The sequence below is a fragment of the Hermetia illucens genome, chromosome 3 (genome assembly GCF_905115235.1).
Source record: "Hermetia illucens chromosome 3, iHerIll2.2.curated.20191125, whole genome shotgun sequence".
NCBI lineage: Eukaryota > Metazoa > Arthropoda > Insecta > Diptera > Stratiomyidae > Hermetia > Hermetia illucens.
In genome coordinates, this window is record NC_051851.1 from 43,429,073 (window position 1) to 43,439,118 (window position 10,046).

General features: G+C 42.2%; 1 protein-coding gene across 1 annotated transcript; it reads left to right on the forward strand.

The window, feature by feature from the left end:
- Position 1: 1 nt before the first annotated feature.
- On the forward strand, positions 2-9,665 carry LOC119652382 (charged multivesicular body protein 3). The gene is made up of 3 exons (XM_038056480.1): positions 2-169; positions 270-510; positions 8,739-9,665. The coding sequence occupies exons 1-3, from the start codon at positions 125-127 to the stop codon at positions 9,122-9,124; spliced, it is 672 nt and encodes a 223-aa protein (XP_037912408.1). The 5' UTR covers positions 2-124; the 3' UTR covers positions 9,125-9,665.
- The last annotated feature ends 381 nt before the right edge of the window (positions 9,666-10,046 follow it).

Sequence of the window (10,046 nt, forward strand, 5' to 3'; positions counted from 1 at the left end):
GGTTACAGCCTTGCAAACAAGCTCGAAACGTCAAAGCATTCGGTCATATCCAGCACCAAAACATCTTCGAATGAGTCATTTTCGGTAAAATAACGCGAAGTATACAAATTGACTTGCTGCAAAGATGGGATTGTTCGGAAAATCACAGCAAAAGGACCCCAAGGAGATGGTAATTCGCTTCTCAATCACTTTCCGTATTTGGTTTTCACTTTGACCCGTTTTCCTTCTATGTTCCGCGGTGTTGACACATGAATTTCGCCGCCAATTAGGTCAACGAATGGAGTCACAAAATTCGGAAGGAAGGCTACCAATTGGATCGACAAATTCGCGGCATTCAGCGGGAGGAGGAGAAGGTGAAGAGATCGCTTAAACAGGCAGCGACGAAGAATGACCGGGACACCTGTCTTATCCTAGCCAAGGAAATCGTGCGGGCGCGCAAGGCTATCAATCGGATCTACACGAGCAAGGCACACTTGAATTCGGTGCAGCTGCAGATGAAAAATCAGTTGGGTGGGTCTTGCTTTAAACTCGCTTTAAAGTTTATTAATTTTTCAGCGGTATCCCTTGCGAAAACCTTGGAAGTGTTAAGCTTATACCCTCAAGGCGTCTCATGCCCGTGCTAACCCCCGATAATTGTTGTTGATCGTCAGCCATCGGAGATCATTAATGGATCATCAATCTATGGTGACAGTTTTTTTGCCCCTGGCAATATCGAACAACAAGCTCACCCGCATATTTAGATGATTTCATTTAAAAATTTTGTTTGTCAAAGGAACGATTCACCCGCGAATGAGCAAACAATTGACTCCAATTTATGTTTCTGATAACAATACATTCTCCGCTGAGGTGCGAAATTTTGCGGACGATCTGTAAATAAACAGAAGAAGCAAAACTTTTAAACAATCAATTCGCACACGTTATTCTTTGGTTCAACGGGGTTTGCATTCAAGCAATGTTTACTCTTGTAATGTGACGCTTATCGGTGAGTTAGCAGCGGACGCAGTTAAAGTCAGAAAATAGCTAAGGCAAAGAATTGTGTGCGATGATTAAATTGCCGACCATCGATCATAATTGAAATTAAGCAGGGAAAATTCGAGGCGCCCGGAGTATCCAACCGGAAATATGGAAAATCAGAAAATTAATTTTGGAAAAACATTTTCATAGTTTAGTCCTTAACCGCCCACAGTTCGTTCCATTTTTCTCTGTCAAACAACCGCGTTGCCGAATTCATAAAACGGAGCAACGTGTTACTCTCGCTGCCTTCGCTCCTCCCATCTTAGATGAAAATACTTCGGTAAAGTTTCCTTCAATGAAAAATCTGTGCACTCTCTGCTTCTTGAAGTCGCATTTATTATTGCAAAATCCTACGAACGACGCAGGGAATAGAAAAATCAACCTAACAAAAGGCTTGAGTGGTGAGAGCTGTGTTTTCCATGTCTTTATTTGTCTTCTACGTTGCGTTGTAGTGGATATCTGTGGATTATTCTACCATTCATCCGAATCCAGCTTCAGAATTTTCACATGTGAGGTGGTGTATTGCATTGATTACTTCCTCATTGTCTTTTATAGTCGGCCAACACTCAGGACCATAAAGAGCAACTAGACGGACGTTTGTTGATACGTCGATCACAAAGAACATCAGTTGTGGAGCGCCACTTCATCCAGGTTATGCTGTGTGTGTGTGTGGTGGGGGAGAAGCCATAGCTTCTGAACACTCAGGCCGCTTTGGCTCATTGTACTCTCCACCCCCGTCCCCGAAACATTCCGGATTCGTTAACGTATCGCAGGATGGATGTGATGCTATCCGCTGCAGTTGGACATCAGCACCAAAAATCTGGTGTCTGATGCATCCGTAAGCGGGGCATTCACGTAGAAAGTGTTCCGTGAATTCCGCTTCCTCATTGCAGGATGGACACGTATCATCTTGGATAATTCCTATTCTCAACATATAGCCAACTAGTAAATTAGAGCCAGTCAGAATGCCCACAATACTTCTTCAAGTCTTCTTGCCTTTCGACAGGATAAACTTTGCAGTATGCTTGATTGGTTCAGACAGGAAGAGTTTGGTCTGTCTAGCAGGATTAAAGCTTCTCCACCTGTCACTATGAGGAGCTTGTCCCCAGCTTTTAATAATAACATCAGTCAATGCTACTGACACCCGAATTGCTAGTTCCGGTCGGAGCATGGCGAAAGTTGAAGACTCTTTTGCTAGAGCATCCGAGATTTCATTTCCCTCTACACCACAATGAGCAGGTACCCAGAGAAAATCCACCATATTGAATCTAGAAACAGAGTTCAATCGATTTCTACAATTCTGAACGATTTTTGAAGTGATCAAATTACTACTCAATGTAGTTTGACTATCGCTACAGATTGCGATGCTCCTGCCCTTCAACCGCTCGTCGATCATCCAGGTTGCCACCCTTAGAATCGCATACAGTTCAGCCTAAAAGACCGTTGTGTATTGTCCCAAAGGAAAAGCCCACTCCTCATTTTTATTCGAGAGGTAGATTTCTGCTCCAGAATCATTCTCTGTTTTTGAGCCATCGGTGTAGAAGACGTCAGTATATCCTGACATGCATTCTTCTGGTTCGTCCCAGTTTTCTCTTCGTTTTAAGATAACATCATATCTTCTACCAAATAGATGTATGGGGATCTGAGAATCGGGAGGCATTGCGAAAACTATTAGGTTATTGCAAATTAAATGGCCGTTTTAGTACTAAAATTTGAAACGACTGCACAAAAATTTATTTATTTGATCAAAGTAGGTGCCAGTCGATTCAAAACACTTCTCCCCGTCCCGAGTCTGCACGGGGACTCATCTGAAGTGGCAAATTGATCACAAAACCTCACCAGGAGTATACTGGTACCATGGGAACCGAGATAGCCCATGGACTCTCATACTTCGGGTGAACTCCTGTTGTATGTAAGTACAGCTCGATTATTTCCGGTTGGGCCCCTATTGGGAACTTCATGGGGATTGTTGGTTATGCTCAAGCAAAAAGAGACCTTCGGGTTTCGGCGTAGTGTTGCGTTTCAAGACGGGTGTCGTACTCCTTAGTTCGGTAGAGATTTAGGTAGGTCTTGCATCCACCAGTATGAATGCTAAGCCTTGGTATAGACTGGTACCGTCGTTGCTTGTCTCAGCGGGTCTCTGATTGTGGTCACAAAATCAATCCGTGTCTCAAGAAGACCGTGGGATTAAGTCGCAAGACAGGTGCTCACGTTAAACCCTCAAGGAATTAACTTCTCCCAGCGAGATTCAAGAGCATATATGCCAGTTTCGTAGAAGTCCAACTGTGGGGTGTTGATAAATTCGTCGAAGGCAATTTTAACAGCCTCTTCGTTCCTAAATTGTTTTTCCGCCAAAAAAAGATCCAAATGCTTAGAAAAGTGGTAGCCGGTTGGCGAAAGGTCCGGTGAATATAGTGGATGAGCCAGACTCTCATCTGCAATTCATTCACCTTTGGACCGTTGTTCTGGAAACATGAGGTCGTGCATTGTCGTGAAGGAATATCACACCGTCTCTGTTGACTAATCTCGGCCGTTGAATACTCAATTTTTGGTGCATTTCCTCGAGTTGGGTACGGTATTTCTGTGTATTTATCGTTTCTCCAGGTGCCAAAAAAGAATAGTGGATAACTCCAGCTGTAGACCACCATTACCTTTTTCGGATGGAGGCCAGGTCTCAGCATATGCTTCAGTGGATCATCAGCATCTAGCCATTGTGCTGATCGGCGACGATTGTCGTATTATATCCATAATATGTCACTATTCTGTGCAAAAAGTGACGGCTTCTGTTGCGGGAGAGAAAAGAACTGCAAATTTCCATTCGAAGCGCCATGTTTTGCTCCGTAAGGGTTTGCGGAACCCATTTATCGAGCTTTTTCACCTTTCAAAGTTGTTGCAAATGCCGGGAAACTGTCGAATAGTGTACGCCCAGTTTCTCGGCAATGTCTCTCACAGACTGACGTGTGTCGGATTCGACTAGCAAACGCAGCTCGTTGTTATCAATCGATGTTCCTGGATGTCCACGTGGCTCACTTTGAAGGTTTACGTCACTTGATCGGAATTTTTCCAATCACCAACGTGTGTTTCGTTCGCTTACCGTATCAGCTCCAAATGCGCTGTTAATGTTCCTGGTCGTCTCCGCTGCTTTATGACCGAGTTTGAACTCATACAGAAAAAGTACACGTTCTTGGCTCTTTTCCATCCCTTTTTCCTTTTTAATCACTATTATCACAACGATGGTCAAAACTGACATCACTCCTTGATTAAATGTAAATATACTTTATTATCCGACATCAACAGCGCCAACTGGTGGTGGTTTGATAGAGCAAAATCACAACTAACTTCACTTGATTGCCAAATCGGCCACTTCGTATGCAACAACCTATTATTAAGGGTGTGATTACACCACTGAGTCCTTACAAGTAAGCGTTTGCCTCCAGACGGGAGACCTATGAGTAAAGAAAACCATTTTTCGTTCACATTCATTTAATGTTGTGTTGTGAACACGAATCATCATCAACGGCGCAACAACCGGTATCCGGTCTAGGCCTGCCTTAATAAGGAACTCCAGACATCCCGGTTTTGCGCCGAGGTCCACCAATTCGATATCCCTAAAAGCTGTCTGGCGTCCTGACCTACGCCAACCCTCAATCTCAGGTCTGCCTCGTCTAATTTTTCTACCATAGATATTGCTCTTATAAACATTCCGGGTGGGATCATCCTCATCTATACGGATTAAGTGACCCGCCCACCGTAACCTATTGAGCTGGATTTTATCCACAACCGGACGGTCATGGTATCGCTCATAGATTTGGTCGTTATGTATGCTACGGAATCGTCCATCCTCATGTAGGGGGCCAAAAATTCTTCGGAGTATTCTTCTCTCAAACCCGGCCAAGAGTTCGCAATTTTTTTTGCTAAGAACCCAAGTTTCTGAGGAATACATGAGGACTGGCAAGTACATTGTCTTGTCGCTTTGATCCTATGGTGAGACGTTTCGAGCGGAACAAGTTTTGTAAGCTGAAATAGGCTCTGTTGGCTGACAACAACCATGCGGGGATTTCATCATCGTAGCTGTTATCGGTTGTGATTTTCGAGTCTAGATAAGAGAAATTATCAACAGTCTCAAAGTGTAATCTCCTATCTTTATTCTTCCTGTTTGACCAGTGCGGTTTGATGTTGTTGGTTGGTTGGTTTTCGGTGCTGACGTTGCCACCATATATTTTGTCTTACCTTCATTGATGTGCAGCCCAAGATCTCGCCCCGATTGCCGCCTGCTCGATCTAGATGAAGGCAGTTTGTACGTCTCGGGTGATTCTTCCCATGATGCCGATATCGTCAACATAGGCCAGTAGTTGGGTGGACTTAAAGAGGATCGTACCCCTCGTATTTACCTCAGCATCACTTCCTCCAGGGCTAGGTTAGAGAGGACGCATGATAGGGCATCCCCTTGCCGTAGACCGTTGTTGATGTCAATGGTCTTGAGCATGATCCTGCTGTTTTTATCCGGCCTCGCACATTGGTCAGGGTCAACCTAGTCAGTCTTATCAATTTCGTCGGGATACCGAATTCTTGGAAAGTTTTACCCTGGGTATGCTATCATAGGCGGCTTTAAAGTCGATGAATAGATGGTGCAACTAGTATCCACATTCCAACAGTTTTTCCAACGCTTGCCCCAGAGAGAAAATCTGATCTGTTGCTGATTTGCCTGGAGTGAAGCCTCTTTAGTATGGGCCAATGATGTTCTGGTCGTATGGGGCTATCCGGCCCAGCAAAATAGCGGAGAATATAGAAGGTACTCAACAACGTGATACCTCTATAATTGATGCACTGTGTGATATCTCTCTTTTTATGTATGGGACAGATAATGGCTCATTGCCAGTCGTAAGGCATTGAATCGCTGTCTCGTACTTTGAGCATCAGTTAATGAACCGCTTGGTGTAATTGATCATCTCCATATTTAACCAATTCGGCTGTAATTCCATCGGCCCCTGGCGACTTGTGGTTTTTAAGTCGATGAATTGCACGGATTGTTTCTTCTATGCTTGGTGATGGCAGCATTTGTCCGTCGTCTTCTGTCTTCTGGATACCAACTCGCCGATATTTTGGTTGCTGAGCAGTTCATCAAAATACTCATCCCATTGCTCCAATATGCCCATTCTATCGGAAATCAGATTTCCCTCTTTGTCTCGGCAGGATGAGCATGGAGATGTATAGGGCTTCATCCTGCTGACTTGTTGGTAAAACTTCCGCGCCTGGTGCGGTTGCTTCCTGTATCTTTCTAGTTCACAGACATGTTGGTTCTCTTCCTTTTTCCGTCTATGAAGTCGCTTCTCCGCTCGACCAGTTCGTACCGTTTATTGCGTCATCCATTTCGCCCTTATAGGTGCTACGGAGGGCTGTGTTGTGAATGGCTTCAGTATTCACTCTTACCTGATTATCAGATGGGATTGTGTGGAGACGGTCCGAGTCTATATTGGCCCCCTATATGTTCTAACATTCATCAAGTCTGAGAGGTGGTCAATTGGCTGAAAGTGGACCCGTCTGGAGAGGCCCACGTATGTTTGTGGACCGCTTCCCGCGCTAACCAGGTACTTCCAACAACCATTCCGTACGATACTGCTAACTGAATAATCCGTAGGGGCGTGAACGTTTATGAGGCCTATATTTCTAAAGCCTCGCAAACGCAGAGTGCATAGCCTTTCGCTTTATTTTCAAAGCCGATGACAGCAGGTTTCATTTTTTGGCTAACTAAGGAACCTATTCCGAGCACATGGTTTACTGGATGGCATATAATATGGTGTAGCGGGTCTTCTCCAGGATACCGGTCCCTGTCCATCGCATCTCTTGCAACGCTGTTACATCAGGCTTATATTGCAACAGAATATCGGTTAGCTGCTCAGCAGCATTCGGTCTGTACGGGGAGCGCACGTTCCATGAGAAAATGCGCAAATCGTTTATCCGTTGTCGTTGCCAAGTTCATCTTTTTGAAATCAATCCTGTCCGAGGCTCCTTCCGTGGCTTCGTAACATCGGCTTTCCGTGTAGGGTTGTCAGCCCTACCCAACCCCCAACCTGGAGGATCCAATCTATTTGATTTCTATTTGATAGTTTAGATAAAACTAAAATGATTGCCGAAAATTTTCATAGATCCACTTAACCTCCATCCACTTAGGTAACCTTAATATTAATAAGATAGTTGAGAAAAAAGTTAATGAGCTAGATAGTATGCACTCTAATCTTAGCCCGATAGAGCAAGTTGTTGAAAAGGATTCCAAATGCATAACGAGATCGGGAAAGAACTAGATGTCAAACATTTGTCGCATTGGATTTTTACAGAGCTTTCGATTCTGTACGGTATCAGGGGCGTATATATGATACATCCTTTCCGTCGGACTGAACCTTCAAAGTTCAGATAATAATAATAATAATAATCATTGACGCAACAATCCATATTGGATCAGGGCCTTGAAGTGTGTTGGAGCACTTCATTCAAGACCGTAACGGCACACTACAGGTTTACAGTACAGTATCCTATAAGAGGCAATGTGGTCAGCATTGCGCTCGCCCGAGATTATTACCCTGATTTGACGCAGGTACTCATTCAAAGCTGAGTCGACTGGTATCCAACGTTAAATCACGATACAAATCTCACTGCCACCAGTGAGACTTGAACCGCGACCTTTCGTACGACAGCCTTGTGCTTTAACCACTCAGCTATCCGGACACCAGATAAGAGGGATTGATTCCCAGCTCTTCCCTTAAACCGCTATTATTTAACGTGAACATTGCAAATGTTCCTGTTGGCTCTGATATTGGCACAGCAGTGTTTGCTGGTGGCACGGGGATTTATTCGAGTTCAGATAACTCCGAAATAATACTAAGATCTATTGAGGCCCGGCTGAATAGCTTATATCAGTATTATTTTAGATAGAAGATAAAGATAAACATCGAAAAAAAGATAGATAAGGTTGATAGGAAGAAAGAAGAAATCAAACATGCCAAATAAGGATATCAACTTTTTGGTGGAGACTAGTAAATGGTCTAAAGATCTAACCTATCTCGGAGTGGTTCCAGACAATAAGATAACTTTTAAGCACCACGTTGATACTCTCTGCTCGAAAATGTGTGTTTACACAACACCTTAAAAAAACACACTCTGCCTAAACGGCTATTAGTAAATCTAGGCTGTAGCGGGACTGCTGGCAGCCCATTCCCCATTAAGCCGTAGATGGCTGGTTCTGGCAATGATTTGCTAACCGGTCTATGATGGGGAAAAGGAAACCCGGTAGCCAGAACAGAATACCCAAAAATACATATTTGATCAAGAGCTTTCCTGACAAAAGCAGATCTCCACAAATAACTCAAACGTGTGGAGTTCCTTATTGATATCAGTACCTCTAGTAGATAACCTTAATGCAATTAAACTGAAAAATATAGTGAGATTTATTCTCAGATATTTTCTGATAGTTGCTATTATTTGTAGACTCGATCACTGGGGATAGTGTGGAGAGACTTTCCTCTAATTATCCCAGAGATTTAACTAAATTTCTCTTTTGTTCACACAAATATATTGAAAGTGGTTTCTAAGAAAACCTTTTCATTTCATCTAACAAACTAAATTTTAGTGGAATTTTTTTTCAGTATTGGGTTTTGTGAGCTATAAATAAATGAATTAGTAAATGTTTATCATTAACCAATTTATATATATCTTCTCCCTCATTACAGCAACATTGCGTGTAGCTGGGTCCCTCCAAAAATCCACAGAAGTAATGCAGGCCATGCAATCACTTGTTCGCTATCCTGAATTAGCGAATATAATGCGTGAAATGTCAAAAGAAATGATGAAAGCGGGAATCATCGAAGAAATGCTAGATGAGACAATGGATTCAATTGAAGACAACGAAGAAATGGAAGAGGAGGTTCAAAAAGAAGTCGACAAAGTCCTTTGGGAAATTACGGAAGGCAAATTGGGTGAAGCACCTCTTCCACCGACCGGTGCAGAATCAGTTGCGGTCAAACCTGAAAAAGAAGCTGTTGCCGAAGAAGTGTCTGAAGAGGATGAGGAAGACTTGAAAGAAATGCAAACACGATTGCAAACTTTGAGGTCGTAATTTTTAGTAGAAGAAGTAATTTTTAATGTTTGTTCGAATACAGCGAGTGATCTGAAGCGTTTTGAGAAATTTTTAGAAATTCCATTCAATAATTTCGAAAAATTGTATATTGTATTGTAATTATACACTAAGTTTAAATTTTTAATTAAAAAATAGAATCGTCAATTTGAGGATTATTTTGATTATGACAGACCTAAGATTGTTTGCTTTTAAAATTGTATTTTAATTATATAAACATTAAAGTTGTAATAGTCCGGTCGAGATTTCCTAGTTGCCTCCCTCTAAGCCAGTATGAAATTCGCGTCAGAAACTCGCCCTGTTGCCCTGGTTATAACAAAAATCCAATCACAGGAACTTTATGCTGTGATTTCATTTGTTATAGTGAAAGCTCTCGCAAGATCATCACTTTTGCTCTTTTCAAGTCCAAGTACACCTTCTGAAGATGCTTTGATCAAATACAACACCGTCGGGAAGAGCAGGATTGATGGTCTGCCACTTCTTTTTTACAAAATTGATAATATTATGTATATAGGAATATTAACGATGTGTTTTGCTAATTGCGTATTACTTTCAATGTATTAGAAGTTCAGATACTATGTATTGTTAGTATCGAAGACGGCAACTCCGTTGAAGTATTGCTTCAAACTTACTTTCTAGCACTTAATTTCGCTTTGACCGCCTCGAGGAGAAAATAATGTATACAAATTTATTAATAAATGAAATTATGAGGATAATGCAAAGATAATATATTTACACTTATTTTATTGAAATGCATTTGTTTCTATTTTTATTTATACTTTCTCAAGAAGGGGGAGGAGCAATTAAAATAGAATTTTGGAGAGAAAAAGTTTATAGAATCTCGCATAATCATACGCTGTATATGGTAAGCGAACATTAAGCGTTTATGTAATTATACTGTGGA